Here is a 16,208-nt window from a genome sequence, read left to right as displayed (position 1 = left end):
AAAAAGTTTATTAATAAAATTGATATATATTTATTATTGCATTTAAATATATCTAGTATCTAGACTTTAACAAAATGAAAACACTATAAAAAGACACGTGGAATAAAAATTAATATAAAATAACCACAAAATTACATGTGGCCAATTAAATGAGAATGTGACACGTGACAAAAAAATCTTTATTTCTTAGGGAGGATGTGTTGCTTTTCAAGGCTCCCAGGAAGATTATTGATTGTTTGGAGGGTATTAGGAGGAAGTTCCTTTGGAATGGCAAAGCGGATAGTTGGAAGATCCATTTGGTTTCTTGGAAAACCGTGGTCACACCAAAATAAAAAAGAGGTCTTGATGTTGGGTGCCTTAGGTCGTTAAACTTGGCCCTCTTAGCTAAATGGATATAGCGGTTTAAAAATGGAATGTAAAAATCTTTGGTTAAATTGCATAAAGACATGGCATAATATTAGCGGAATTGATGGTAAAGCAATTGCCAAGACTTGTCTTCCGAGCACATGGTTAAACCAATTTATATAATGAGTTGGATGAGTGGAAAATTGATCAGGAGTTGTTGTTGGAGAGAAATTTGGGGGCTAGAAACGAAACCTATTTTTGGAAAGATAAGTGGCTAGATGGCATGGCTCTGAAAGATGTTTTCTCATAATTTTAAAAGCTTGAGGTCCATAAAAACTGCAAAGTGATTGAGAGGCTATCCAGAGACACTTTAGAGAGGGAAAATAGAAAGTTCTGGTGCTAGAAAAGGGCCATTAGAAGGGGTAGAGAGGCAAATTATCTAGTGGAGCTGAACAGGAAGATGGGTGAGGTTGTTCTTTCTGCTATAGGAGATTCATGGAAGTGGAAAGGAAACGAAATGGTATTTTCTTGGTTCATTCTTTGAGGCAGCAGGTGGCTAATGCGGATTTTGATGATGTTGCAGTTGTTTTAAAGGGGTTAGTTGGAATCCCTTGAAGGTCAATTGCTTTGTGTGGTGGCTCATGCTAAACATGATTACAGTAGCTCGCAACCTTGCTATTAGAGGTGTTATTATTGACTCTTTTTCATGCAAATTCTGTCGTACGGAGGATGAAGAGACTGTACATGTTTTTTTCGATTGTGATTATGCTACAAAGGTGTGGAAATGGTTCTTCTCATGGGTTGGTAGTCAATTGGCGATCCCTCACAATTTCTTTTCTCGGAAGTCGTTGATTAGCTCCATGGGAGTGGACAAGATAAAATGCAATTTTCTCACTGTTAGGTGTTGTGGTTTCTGTGGAAAGTGAGAAATGATATTAGCTTCATAAAACGAAAATGCAATCCAATGCGGACGGCGGATAATATTCAAGTCGCATCCTTTAACTGGATCAAGTATCGAGCTAGATTTGATTCGTTATGTTGGTTTAATTAATTGGTGCAATCCTCCTATTTTTAGTTGTAACTTGTAACTTCTTCTAGCATCTTGCTAGCTTCTTTAATGAATTTATGTCGTTCAAAAAAATCTGATTTTTATAGTTGATAGTAAGATCTCTAACTAAAATATCAATACAATCTAAATATTATTTGGTTTTTGATTTCTTGGATTTTATCTATAACCATTGATTTCAATTTTGTTGTATATTATTATATATTATTTTTGGTATTTTAAGTTGTCCACATGTGGTAAACCCTAGGTGATAAATAAAATAAAAAACTAAAAGACAAAAAGACAAAAATATGGATAAAATTGTCGTTCCATATGATTTTAACGGAGTTTTATTTACCAGAGTTGGATGGAAGGACTCTTGGCACAAAATATGGAAGCCATAGAAATACAATTTTTTAAATTTTCAAATGTTAAGCAGAGCATGCAACTTTGACCAAACTATAAGGACCATTTCTATAAATTACTATATTTTTAATGACATGATTTTTTTAATGAATTTCTAAGAGGAGACGGTGTGAGTACATCTTGTGCTCGTTATTGTGACGTGGAACGCCATAATGATGTGGTAACGGGGAACACCCCCCCCCCCCCCTTCCTTCTCGTTTTTGCTTGTTAATAGCGTATCTTGTTGGTGTCACAACCGAAAGAAACGAGCAAATTTCAAACTTTTCCCATTGACCAACCGTTGCCAACGAGTATTTTTTTTTTGAATTAACTATTAATTTTTTTTCATTTATCCTATAAATACCTAACATTATAAAAACTTTCACACAATTTCTCTCATTCTCTCTATATAATTTCAATTATGTTCAAAAGAATATATATGGACCCTTTCGACTTGTCCGATGATTCCGATGACGATATTTGTTTCAGGATGATGTATCATTATTACACTACCAACCTGTTACAACCTCAACCTGACCCATCCCCGCTATTAACAAGACATGCGGTGTTAAACATAAATCGCGAGGAAGGACACAAACATCTATATCGCGATTACTTTGTAGATAATTGTGTATACGGGTCGAAGGACTTCAAAAGAAGATTTTGTTTGAGTATGAATGTTTTCCTACGGATCGCCAACGCCTTGGAAATCTGGTAGTGCTTCTTTACCATACTTTTATACAAAATAAATACAAATGTACTATATGTTTCTTTAATTTTACAACGTTGCAGAAATGTGTTGCGACTATTCGTTTGATGGGTATGGTGGAGTCACCCGACACCATGGATGACTATATGAGAATGTTCGAAAGAACCGCAAGGAAGAGTTTGTATACATTGTCAAGGGGTGTTGTTGAAACATTTGGAGACGTGTATTTGCGGAAACCTTCGTTGCATGATTTGCAAGAATTGTATGCGACACATGAAAAACGCCATGGGTTTCCCGAAATGATCGGAAGCATTGATTGCACACACTGGAAATGGAAAAATTGTCTGGTAGCATGGAAAGGGTAATATGCAAGTGGTCATCACGGATCATATTCGTTGGTTTTAGAGGCTGTTGCTTCTCAAGATTTATGGATTTGACATGCATTTTTGGGGGTTGCGGGCTCCAACAACGACGTCAATGTTCTTGATCAGTCGCCAATATTTGACAATCTTTTGAATGGAAATGCCCCAGATACTCCTTTCACGGTGAATGGAAACAAATACAAATACGGGTATATTACCTTACAAAAGGATATATATTCTCAGTATTCCACATTCGTGAAGGCATTCCGACACCCGGTTGAAGAAAGAGACAATTTTTTTAAGAGAAGACAAGAAGGAGCACGTAAGGATGTAGAACGTGCTTTTGGAGTGCTTAAGGCGAAGTGACATATAGTTGAACATGCAGCACGATCATTGGATTTAGAAACTCTACGATATATCATGTATGCATGTATCATAATGCATAACATGGTAGTAGATGATAAATAACGAAATATTGCACACTATATCCTAGCGGAGCCCAGACACGTTCAATTTTAACCAGGACAGCAGAGTATTTGCATAGAGACGTTGACATTCAGGACGCAAATAAACACAGACAACTTCGAGAGGACTTGGCGGATTATATCTTATATGGTAACGATAACGAATATCGTTTTGTTTTTTAAGAAAATGTTATTTTTTTTTACCGAATAGCGTTTTATTTTTTTATTTTTTTATTTGAATGTTATGTGTAATTTAATTTGTATGTTATTTTTAATTTTTAAAAATTATTTTTATTCTATGTTATTTATAATTTTTAAACATTATGTTTTATTTATTATGTTATATTTAAAATATATTTGTTTAAATTAAAAAAAAAATTACAAAGTGAAAAAAAGTTGGTGTTATAACAAGATGTAACATGGTGACCATTTCCTCACTTGGTGTCATAACACCATTTGTGATGTGGCATGTGAGGTGGCATCAAAATAGTGTTATAACTAGTTGTGCACACTCAATGCTCTAACAAATGCAACTAGGCTTTGGCGTCTGGGCTTGGGATAATTGGGTGGTAGGTATCAAATCCTTTCTTATATCTATATCCTCACGTGCTAGGTTTATGGCCAAAGGGATTGGAAGCGGGGAAGAGGCCAGGGGAAGGGAATCACACCCCGCAACACCAAACCGGGATTGGACCCGTCCCTGTATCGGCAAGTTGCCAAGTTGGCAACTAAAACAATTGGACCACTTTAGTTTATATAAGGACCTCACCTAAGCAATAGCAATGGCAGTGGTTTCTCTTGGACTAATTATAATATCTTCACCCGGCCCACACCCTTTTCAATAAAAACGGCAGCCTTAATTATTATGTGAGCATCCTTGTCAACAAAAATGCCACCAAGAAGAAGGGTCCGTTGGGGTTTATTTATGTGGTCGAAAGAACACCATCATTCCACGGCACACATGGAACACTAAAATATTGTTACATATGCCCACTACAAACACATGCAAAACGTGAACACTCCAAACACTCTTAATTTCCAAGTGCACAAAAATACAAAGTTGATGGGACAGTTCAAGTAAAAAAAAAAAGAATTTAGAGAACACATATAAATTACCCCAAACCATATAGACCATTATGTAATTTATTCTAAAAGAGAAACTATGATAATCTAAAAATAATAATTAATTAAGATTTAATTTCATACTTTTCACTATAAACTATAATAATCTAAAAATAGTACTCCTTCCGTCTTAATATTATAGTCCATCTTTTTTTTTTAATTTGTCCCAAAATAATAGTCCACTTCTAAAAATAAATAACATTTTTACCAAAATACTCTCTCATTATTACTTAACCAACTAAACATTTAATTGAACATTAAATGCAAAGTAAGGACAAAACTATAATTTTATTATATAAAATTAGTGGTAATTAATGTTTTTTTTAATCTGTGTATTTTTTGTTTACGGACAATGATATTGGGACGGATGGAGTAATAATTTAAACGAAAATGAAAAGAATTTGAAATGAACAGTTCACTCGTGGAAGGTTATAAATGAAGGCAGCTTTACAACAAAGGCAAAGAAACATAGTCATGGAAGTAGAAAACACACTACACATGAAGGTTGGCGATGGAGAATCAAGCTACGCGAGTAACTCATTTCTTCAGGTCTCTTTAGCTTTCTCATTAAATACACATCAAGTGCGTCTTAAATATCATAACTCATTAACAAATGCGTCTTAAAATGTTATGTATTTCAGGAAATTGTCATACGGAAAACACTGCATGTTTTAAAGCATACAATCAAGGGAATGGTTAATCTTGAAACGGCCTTCAGCAAAGTTTTCGTATTAGCAGATTTAGGATGTGGCACCGGCACAAATACACTATTGCTTGCATCTATGGTTATTGATTTAGTCCTTGAGCTCTGTAAAGAAATTAATCTTAAAACACCACAATTTCAAGTCTTCTTAAATGATCTTTTTGGAAATGATTTCAATACCATTTTCCAATTGTTACCGAAGTTTAGAGCAAACCTTAAGAAGGAGAAGGGAGAGAATTTTGGGTCTTGTTTTGTTTCAGCTATTCCAGGCTCCTTTTATCGCAGGCTCTTTCCAGATGAAAGCTTACACCTTGTTCACTCCTCTTATTCTGTTCATTGGCTTTCTCAGGTTTGCACATAATGAACTCTAAGTAATTGTAAATAAAAACTGTTTTTAATACAAATTCATAGTGCTTACGAGATCTGATAGGTACCTGAAGGCATTGAAAACAACAAAACAAATATATACATGGCAAGAACAAGTCCTCCCAATGTGTTTGAAGCATATGGAAAGCAATTTCATACTGACTTTATAAAGTTTTTAGAACTTCGTGCCAAAGAAGTAGTACGTGGTGGGTGCATGGTTTTGACATTTCTTGGTCGGAGTAGTGCTGATCCAACCACTGATGATGGTTGCCGTCTTATGGAGCTATTAGCACAATCACTTCTAGATATGGTCAAAGAGGTATGATGTTCTTCGTTACTATGTCCACATATGATAACAAACTAACCAACAACATTTTATTCAGTGTTATGATCTAGCCATTTATGATTTTTAAAACTATAAATAGGGGCTGGTCGAAGAATCATTTATCAACTCATTCAATCTCCCCCATTATTCCCCATGCGAGGATGAAGTCAGGAAAGCTATTCACAATGAAGGCTCCTTTTGTCTTAATACCTTTAATGTTTTTCAAGGTAACTGGGATCCATATGACACTGACTACACAAATTTGGTAGATTTGAATGACCAGATCAGCCACATCCATGCCAAAAACTGTGCTAAAGCTCTCAGAGCTGTTATGGAACCGTTGTTGACATCTCATTTCGGAAATTTGATAAATATTGATGTGTTATTTCAGAAGTTGCAAATGCATGTGGCCGAAGATCTAGCAAACAAGAAAACTAGATACTTTAATATAGCCATTTCATTGTCTAAAAAATGAGCTATCATGTTAGATTAGTCACTTGGCTGTTTTAAATCACTCAACTGATTTTTATTTATTTTTTCTTCTTTTTGTGATTTTTGTATTTTGTTGTTTATTTCTTATTTGTATTTTTCTCATTTTGTTGTTTTTGTATTATAAATTTAATAATAAACATATAAAATTAATAGTAAATGAATTATATAATTTTTTTATTAATTATCTGGTATATCAACCCTGTGTATATTACAACTACTATATGGTCTATTTGATGGAATATACGCATTTAGTCAAACAATATACGAAGTTTTCTATCCGGAAAAATATTGTAGTCTTTGGATACGCCACAATGACAAAACAGTAGGCATTTGATGCCTTTATTCTAAATCAACTTTCATATAATGAGAACCTTAAAGGCTTAAACAATGATGTGATCAATAGATGTATGATTTGAGAAGTTTTATATGGAATCCCCCAAACCGAGAAGCATGATTATGTTCATTTCAACTCTTCAACGTTAATAGAATATCACGTTGTTTCTGCCATCATAAAGGACTCCTTTTCTTTCAACTAATTTGCAAATCAATGACTATCAATATAACATTGCAAGGTCAGGATTATGCTCATCATTTATAACATTCAAGGTCGATTATGCTCATCATTTATAACATTCAAGGTCTACAAGTCATACGTATTATTATAATTTGCAACCAATTCAAATGGACAGTTTTTTTGTCCCCATATTTATGTCAGATTTCTTTGTAGTTCTGTTTACACAACTTCGATAACGAAATATGGATATTGTGTTGTGTTGTATTCATGTTAAATAAGAATTTGTTGTGTTGTATTATGTAAAACAAAAAATACAATGCAATTATCCAATTTACCTTTTGAAATTTAAATGTATTAATGGGGTTCAACATGTTTATTAAACATATTACATTAAGAAAATAAAATAAATAGGTCAATCTCATTTCAATCTATTTATTAAACATGTGGGTTGGATTGTGAATTTGAATATGTCCAATTAAGCATGTCAATCTGAAAATGACCCACCCTTTTCCACAGTGTGTTAAATATGAGAATAAAATAAAGAGCACAAGGATTTACTACTGTGGTTCACTTGATCAGCTTTATCGAGTTGCGTCGACCACAGATGAACCAAAGAGATTTTATTTAATAATCATCAACATTTTTTTTGTATAGATTACAAATATACAACAAGATGTATTATAATGACAAGTTGACTTAAAATTTGTTGTCGGCCAAGCCCAAAAAACATTATTATCAAACTTTATGGTCCTTGCACTCAACCTTCTCATCCAGCATCACAGTTGTCGTGTTGAATAATGCAGACATTGGCTCCAACATTGCAACTTGTGGATTTTGATGTCAGAATTTGATCAAACTCCACAACTCAACTTTGTGACCTCTACAAACACCCCCTTAACTGGGATCCAATTTTGGTGATAACGTTGTCATATGATTATGATAAAGAGGAATTACAAGGGTTCTCGAAGAAAAGCAATATGACTACAAAAAGCAAATCATATATAAATACTAGCTAGACGGAAACCCTAATGGGCTAAAGACAAAAGGGCCCATAAACAAGCGGGCTAATAATATATAGACTAACACCCCCCCATCAAAGTCACAATGCCGCAACAATTAGCATTGAGAGTTTGTCACATAAGAACCGAAACCGAGAAGCCGATAAAGCCTTCGTAAAAATATCCACAAGCTGCAAGGTTAATGAAACAAATGGAAGCGAAATGGTCCCAAGCTGTAGGTGATGACGGGTAAAATGACAATCAATCTCAATGTGTTTCATCCACTCATGAAAGAAAAAATTCTTCGCAATTTGTATCGCACTTTTATTATCACAATGCAAGGGAGTAGATGAAGAAATGTAAACTCCCATATCCGCAAGCAGCCACCATAACCAAATAATCTCACATGTAGTTACAACCATAGCCCGATATTCAGCCTCTGTGGAAGATCTAGAGACAACACATGTTTCTTGCTCTTCCATGAAATAAGAGACTCTCCAAGAAATACACAAAATCCAGTGGTGGACTTACGATCATGACGATCACCATCCCAATCAGCAACATTATAGGCACGTAACTCAAGAGAAGACGTCGAGGGAAACAAGAGAGTCTGAAACTGAGTGCCACGAAAATATCTCAGATTACGAAGAACAACTCCCCGATGAACAGAGGTAGGAGCAGTAACAAACTGACTGATAACATGAACAACATGAGCAATATCTGGACGCGTAACTATGAGATAAACTAAACTTCCCACCACAGTGCGATAAAGATTCGGATCGGACAAAGGAACACCATCAGTAGGAGAATATCGTGCATTGGTTTCAAGAGGAGTATCAACAGTCCGATTGTCAGAAAGTCTCGCCCGTGTAAACAAGTCTGATATATATTTACTCTGGGAAAGAAAGTACCCTTTCTTAGACTGAGCAACCTCAATACCCAAGAAATAACGCAGCAAGCCCAAATCATTCATAGCAAATCGACGAGCTAGATCATGCTTCAAAGACTCAATACCAACATGGTCATCACTTGTAATAATCATGTCATCCACATATAAGGACAGAAGAATCCGTCCTGCACTCGAGCATCTAACAAAAAGAGCAGAATCGTGATTACTCTGGACAAATCCAAGAGAGGTAATCACTATGGAGAATTTCTCAAACCAAGCACGAGGGGCTTGCTTAAGCCCATACAAAGTTTTGCGAAGCCGAAAAACCTCACCCGGTCGGTGTTGAATTCCTGGATGAGGGGTCATATAAACCTCTTCATGAAGGTCACCATTCAAAAAAGCATTCTTGACATCCATCTGAAAGATCTTCCACTGTCGGACGGATGCAACTACAATCATAGTACGAACTGTCTTCATCTTTGCAATTGGGGCAAAATGTCTCCTCGTAGTCAAAACCATACTGTTGGGAATACCCTTTTGCTACAAGTCTAGCCTTGTATCGTTCAACAGAACCATTAATTTTTGTTTTTATCTTGTACACCCAACGATAACCTATCGTATGTTTCCAAGGAGGAAGAGAAACTAAATCCCATGTATGAGTCTGATGAAGAGCAGTGAGTTCTTCAGCCATAGCATTTTGCCAAAGAGGATCTGAAACAGCTTCTCTATATGATTCAGGTTCAGACAAGTGATGGATGCTTGCTATAAATGAAGCAAACGGTCCTGAATATGTAGAGTAAGTAAAATCTGGTAGCTTAGTGGACTTGACAGGACAAGAGGATCTCCCGAGGGGTGGTAGTGGAGGTGGATCCTCAACTTCAATAATCGGAGGATCAGGCTCATGAACAGGTGGAGTCGAGGCACCCTCTGAAGAAATGGGTGTGTCATGATTTGAGGGATCATGCGGCATAGATGAATCTTGAGCCTCTATATCTTCATTAAAAGGAATACACAGAAGATCGGACTTCGTTACATTGTGGGTTGTAGCAGGAATCGAGTAGAAAGGAATATGTTCCAAAAACATAACGTGTCAGGAAACATATAACTTTTGACTCACAGGATCATAGCAAAGATATCCTTTCTAACCAATACCATACCCCAAAAATACACAAATAGCAGATTTTGGTCCCAACTTGTTCCTTTCAACATGAGGACGAAGAACAAAACAAGTACATCTAAAAACTCGTAAGGAAGAGTAGTCTGGTAGATGACCATATAACTTCTCAAAAGGAGATATTCCCGAATTCAATGAATTAGGGATACGATTAATCACATACATAGCGGTTAGGACTGCTTCTCCCCAAAAGGCACTAGGGACCTGCGCAGACAGAAGTAATGAGCGGGCAGTCTCAACAATATGACGATGTTTTCGTTCTGCCACACCGTTTTGCTGAGGTGTGTCAGTACACGAAGACTAGTGTATGGTACCATCTGAAGCAAGTAACTGAGTGAAATCATTAGAGGTATATTCACCCCCTATGTCACACCTGAAGCACTTAATCACAACCGAATGTTGAGTTTTAACAAGAGCTCTAAAATTGTTGTAAATATCAAAGAAATCAGATCTTAATTTCATAAGATAAACCCATGTATATCAAGTACAATCATCTATAAAAGATACATAATAGGTTGACCCACCTTTTGTGGATACCGGTGCAGGACCCCACACATCAGAATGAATACTGTCAAAAGGAGCAATAGAACAATACATACTTTTATTGAAGGGTAAAGCAGAAAATTTTGCTAGTTTGCAACCACTACAATCAGAAATATCACAAGAGTTCAAATGACCCAAAACACCACTAGATGGTAAAAAATTCAAACGTGATACAGACACATGTCCCAAACGAGAATGCCAAAGATAAAACTCAGACGACAAATGACTCAAACGAAAAGAAGATAAATCAATGTTGGAAGCAACAACAACAGATACTTTTAGGACCTCCAAGACATATAGTTCCCCCACCCTACGGCCGATCCCAATCACCTTCTGGGTGTGTTGATCCTGTATAACACAGACAAAATCAGAAAAGAACACCCAGTTGACTGAGGCAAGGTTCAAAGTAAGTTTGGGAATGTAATAAACATCAGAAAGAGTGATATGAGAAACAGAGACATACCCAACACCCTCAACTATCATAGATGTATTACTAGCAGACTTAACGGAAATAGATGACACTTGCGACAAAGAAGTAAATGATGATAAATGAGCAGTCATATGATGGGTTGCACCAGAATCTAAAATCCACAAAGATGAGGGAATACCTGAAGTACCAGATGAGGTGGGACAAGAATGAGACATAGATGCAGACATGGCAGTGGGATTAGAAGCCAAATACTGTCTGAAGCTCTCAAACACCTTGGGATCCAATGTAGATGGTGGCATGTGTCCAACAGATTCTGTGTCAACTGGTGGAACAGCAGCAGCAAACTGTGGAGGACGAGGAGTCCATGGAGGAGTACCAGAGGAACACGGCTGAAACTTCTGTTGACCAGACCTATTTTGTTGCCCTGACAGAGATTGACCAGATTTACCCTTGTTGACTAACAATGGACACTGAGCTTTCCAATTATTATTCTGTTTGCAGAATGCACACTCATCATAAGCAACCCTTGACGGTTGTCGAGACTAGTTGGAGGAAACAACATGTGACATCCTGAATTCAGGTGTGTCTCTTAAACCCTTCTCCTTTTCCCAAGTTGTCAAGTTAAGCCCCTAAATTGAATTGTTGGGCTAGTGAGTATGCTGGGTGTACTGAAGAGTATGTTGCGCGTAATCGCACGCTTAATTTGGACACAGACTTGCCTTGTTACGCTGGGCGTAGCAAGCCCAAATGTAAACCCTAATTTGTGGATTGTGCACTATAAAAGGAATGTTATGGCCTGGACCTCAGCCACCATTTCAGAGAGTGAAACCCTTATAGAGAGTCCTCCTTCGTTTCTAGCTAGTGTGTTGATATTCTAAGCTTCAAAGTGTCATTTCAAGGTGGTGAAAGAAAAGAAGAGGCCATTTTGGAAGCTAGGAGTTTGTGGACAAGAGTAGATCCGAGCTTTTTAGAGGTTGGAGCTTCTTTCTGAGGTAAAAATCTCAAAACTTTCCTTGTCTTTGGTGTTGTGTGCTTCTTGGACCAATTTCTAGGGTTTTTGGTCCCAAAGTGGAGACTTTATGAGCAAATGGTCTCCATTGGCCTAGATCTATCATATTTCAGGACTATAAGAGGTGTATGTTCATAAAAATGCAATCTTGGACGTGAATATTGAGCCATGCATGAGATCTAGACCTTTTGAGGAAGAAGGAAAGGTGTTAGAGGGTGTAGGAACCTTTACAACCATGTAAAGGCTTAAAGGTTCCGACTTTATGGGATAAGAGGCTTAAGGAGAGTTGGATCTAGAAGTTGAATGAGTGTCTTAACCGTTTAAGACCAAAATCCAAGGAAAGGCTGAAACTGAGACTTACGTTGGGCGTAACTCGTAGTACGTACAGCGTAAGGGGTTGAGACCCCGAATGTGGTTCGCCGGCGTACGCCCCGCGTACAGAGAAGGTACACACCGTGTACTGCCTCCTGTTGACTTCTGTTGACTTTTAGGGTTTTGGTCAACCTTTGGACTTTTGGGTCAGGGAGGGGTAAAATGGTCTTTTACCCTTCTGTGGAATTGTAGAGTAGATTTAATCTAGCCTATGAGAGCCATTACTTATTTGAGAGTGTTGTTATGTGTTTAGGCGGGGGCTAGACCAGTGTGTTCGTGTGCGAGATTATCCGAGATACCCGAGGTGAGTCTTCTCACTATACGTTACCTAGAGTGGTATATATGTGTAGACCGGAGGGTCTTGTGTGCTAAGTGTATGTATGAGATTATGTGTAATGTGATATATGTATGCTATGTGATTGTATAGACCGGACAGGAGGGTCCAACAATATAGACCGGACCGAAGGGTCCAACGATACAGACCGGGCCGAAGGGCCCAACGAGCTATGACCGGACCAGAGGGTCCAATGAACTACGGGACTAGAGGGTCCCGTTGAGACACATCGACCGGAGGGTCGTACTGTAGCCTCGAGTGGCGTATGTGTTGTATGTGATATTTTGGGGAACTCACTAAGCCTTGTGCTTACAGTGTTTGTGTGATGTGTTTCAGGTACCAGTGATGTCACACCCCCGAACCAGACGGTGGAAACGTCTGAGGGCTCTTATGACTTAAATTGAATACCATCACAATGAATATACATGAATCATAACATAATTCATCACCATGCATTGAAATATTACAACTGATATTGTTTACATCCAGTACATTGTTTTAGACATTACAATTTCATAACATAAACTGTCTGATAGATAATCTAAGCAAAACACCATGACATTACTTGGTACTTATTCTTCGGTTTACCTGTTACCTGAGAATACAAGTTATTTTGAAAAACGTCAACATATGAAATGTTGGTGAGTTCATAAGTAATGTTGTGGTAAAATGATTTGGTGTAGTTTGTAAAACCCAGAAAATCCGATATTTTCTGAAAAGATCATTGTTTATAAAAAAGTGTGAAGATCCATGAATATATGATTGTTGATTTTCAAAACATGTATAATTGTTGCACTTTTGTATAAATCACGCAAGTGAAAATGTTGAACTTCCCAGGAAAACCCGATGTTTTCCCAATACATAAAATACCGTGATTTCTCTATTGTTATACCGTTACGACGAATGATTTTGATTTCTCGGGTAGCGTTGGATTAATTAGGGTTTGTGAGTCGTTATAATCACACATAAAGATGACTAGTTTATAACTACAGGTTACGAACGATCCTTAAAGGCGTCGCCCGTTACTACTCACTTAATCCAACCACCATGATTACTCTTGATTAACGCCCTGAATCTGTTTACTGGATTTCTCATAAGCCCAATAACCGAGGAGAAAGGGGAGTACGAAGTCCCGTTATTTCCGTGAGTTATTTAAGGCTATCGGGAATGCGAAAGACACTTAGCCCAACTCGCATTTGACTTCTCGACCTCACTAGTAGTACTAATGGGCCACTAGGGCCCAATAGCACATTAGAGCTATTGAAAGTCCTTTTACATGGAATTGGGTCATAGGAGGCCCAATAACACGTACGTAAGCATATTCCCTTTGGGCCCAAAGATCATGTTAATGGGCTAACAAGGCCAAACGAGCATGATTTCAAACTTCCAAGCCCAAAGTTTGTAAGTTAGCTCATCATAGTTATCGCGTGTTTGTTGAAATGCTTTGGTTTAACGATTTTGTTTTGTTATTGATTCGAGACCGAATCAATTCGTTTTGTAACGATATTTGTTATTGAGAGTGTATTTGTTTTCCGTTTCGTCGGTAGTCGTGGATCTTGTATTTTGTATTAATGAATTAATTTGTTTGAAAGTGGAATTTGACCCTTTTCACTACCCTTCCTTTATAAAAATAACACTTTTGGTCCTTTTATATAAAAGAATTTCATTTTTAGTCCTTAAAACCCTTTTCTTTACACTTTTGTATTATTTATTTGATGAAAACACGATTTTAACCCAAAATTTACTTTGTTGACAACTTCAGCCCCTCTCGAATAGTGATTCTCGGTTAGGAACCCATTTTTCACAACTTTTACAGTTTTGGCCCAAAATCTAAAAACTTTACATTTTTGGTCCCTTTTGATAGTGAAAAGCATTTTTGACCCATAAAATGATTTTGTCATGCTAATTACCCCCTGTTTTACAGAAAGTTACATTTCAGCCCCTAAAATTTATCATTTCTCGCATTTTGAGGCTTATTGGGCCGAAAAGCCCAAAATTAGCCCATTAAGCTAAAAATTTACATTTTAAGTCCCTTGAAATTTCTAATGTTTAGAAAAATATTTATAGGAACTGTTTTGACCCTTTTAACCTTCAAGAAACCGTGACTTGTTGAGTTGTACCCCTAGTTTTGTATTTTTGACAATTTAAGCCTAAAAATGGGTTTTATGTTAGAACATGTTCATCATGACCTTATAAGCTATTATTCTTGACTTGTTTAGTGTAAGATAGCTTAGATTATGTTTGTTTCCTTTCTCATGTCATAGATCTCGGGTTTACACCCTTTTTGGTAACATATTCATCACAAAACACATGAAATCATACACATACATGTATCAAATCACACATAGCATACATATACATATAGATCTACACATTTTCTTGTATTCTCCCCCATAAAACTCATAAAAACCAAAAAGAAAGGGGTATGAAGCTCATCTTGAGTGTGGTTTCGGTTTTTGAAGGAAAGGATGAAGAAGATTTGTTCCTAGCAAGCTTTCTTGGAGGATCTCGAACTTATACGTTTCTAAGGTGCAAGATCACAAGTTTTGTATGAGATAAGGAAGATTGTTGGTAAAATGAAGAAGATATGTTATGAATCAAAGAAATAACTTACCAAAGATGTGAACTACTTGATGAAAATCCTTAGATTTCAAGCCAAAATTTCGAGATCTTCAAGGGAGAAGAAGATGATCTTAAGAGTGGTTTAGAGAGAATTTTTGTGAGATGTGTGTGTGTTCCTTTGTGTCTTCGGCCAAGGATAGAAAGAGAGAGGGGAAGAGAGACTTTGATGAGATGGTTGCATGGGAATATGAGTTATAAGCATGGAAGTCCTATGGGTAAAAGTGAGGTGGCAATACTAAAGTCAACTCTTTCCTTTCTTTGTGCGCTTGGGCCGAAAATGGAGAAGGAAAGAGAAAGAATTGGGCCCTTAAATGCTTAAGCCCAATTTATAAATAATTTAGATAATGCTTGGTCCAAATAAATCAAGAAATGATTTTTATGGCCTATTAGGGCTAATTAGGTTAGTTATGGCCCAATAAGGTCCATTTAGGTATTTTATTTCATTCTAGGCCTAATATGGCCCAAAATATTTAAAATGTATGGAATTGGGTCCAATTAGAGCCCATTTAAGAGTTCTAAGCCCAAGATAGTCAAATTGGAAGCTTATTGGCCCATTTGGCCCAATAAGGAAATCCTAGTCCAGAATGGACTTAAACCAGGATTTCTAGGGTTTCCAATTCTTTGTTGACTATTTGCAGTGCTTGTATGAAGTGTTTGATTAAAAGTCTGTTGTTATTGATAAGCATCCTACATGCTTTCACATTGTTGGTTCACATTTGTTATCATTGTTAAATGTTTACAAGGCATCAAATTTCCTGGTTGTGACAAGTGAGGATCGCGGGAAGGCGCCGACATGATCAGTACACCCTATCGGAGTTTCATATATTTGATCTAGGGGTGTGATTTTATGGATTTGTTATGTGATACTTTGAGAATTGGGACTTTTTATGAATGAAATTGCATTATTAAAAAGTAAAAAATTGTTTTGAAATTTACGTTGTTACACAGCAAGCACAGCAGGAGCGGGAGTAGGAGTGGAGGTTGC

At 36.9% G+C, this 16,208-nt stretch overlaps 2 protein-coding genes across 2 annotated transcripts; both read left to right on the top strand.

Annotated features, from left to right (window-relative positions):
* Positions 1-840: 840 nt before the first annotated feature.
* On the top strand, positions 841-3,232 carry LOC111906032 (uncharacterized). The gene is made up of 4 exons (XM_023901774.1): positions 841-941; positions 1,916-1,976; positions 2,588-2,851; positions 2,996-3,232. Exons 1-4 carry the CDS (start codon positions 841-843, stop codon positions 3,230-3,232), a joined length of 663 nt encoding a protein of 220 aa, XP_023757542.1.
* Positions 3,233-4,851: 1,619 nt separating this feature from the next.
* On the top strand, positions 4,852-6,440 carry LOC111906002 (S-adenosyl-L-methionine:benzoic acid/salicylic acid carboxyl methyltransferase 3). The gene is made up of 4 exons (XM_023901741.3): positions 4,852-5,001; positions 5,094-5,504; positions 5,586-5,840; positions 5,947-6,440. The coding sequence occupies exons 1-4, from the start codon at positions 4,888-4,890 to the stop codon at positions 6,319-6,321; spliced, it is 1,155 nt and encodes a 384-aa protein (XP_023757509.1). The 5' UTR covers positions 4,852-4,887; the 3' UTR covers positions 6,322-6,440.
* Positions 6,441-16,208: the final 9,768 nt, after the last annotated feature.

This window comes from Lactuca sativa, chromosome 7, assembly GCF_002870075.4.
Source record: "Lactuca sativa cultivar Salinas chromosome 7, Lsat_Salinas_v11, whole genome shotgun sequence".
NCBI lineage: Eukaryota > Viridiplantae > Streptophyta > Magnoliopsida > Asterales > Asteraceae > Lactuca > Lactuca sativa.
The sequence above is the reverse complement of the archived record's forward strand: the minus strand, read 5'-3'. Positions and strand labels throughout refer to the sequence as shown.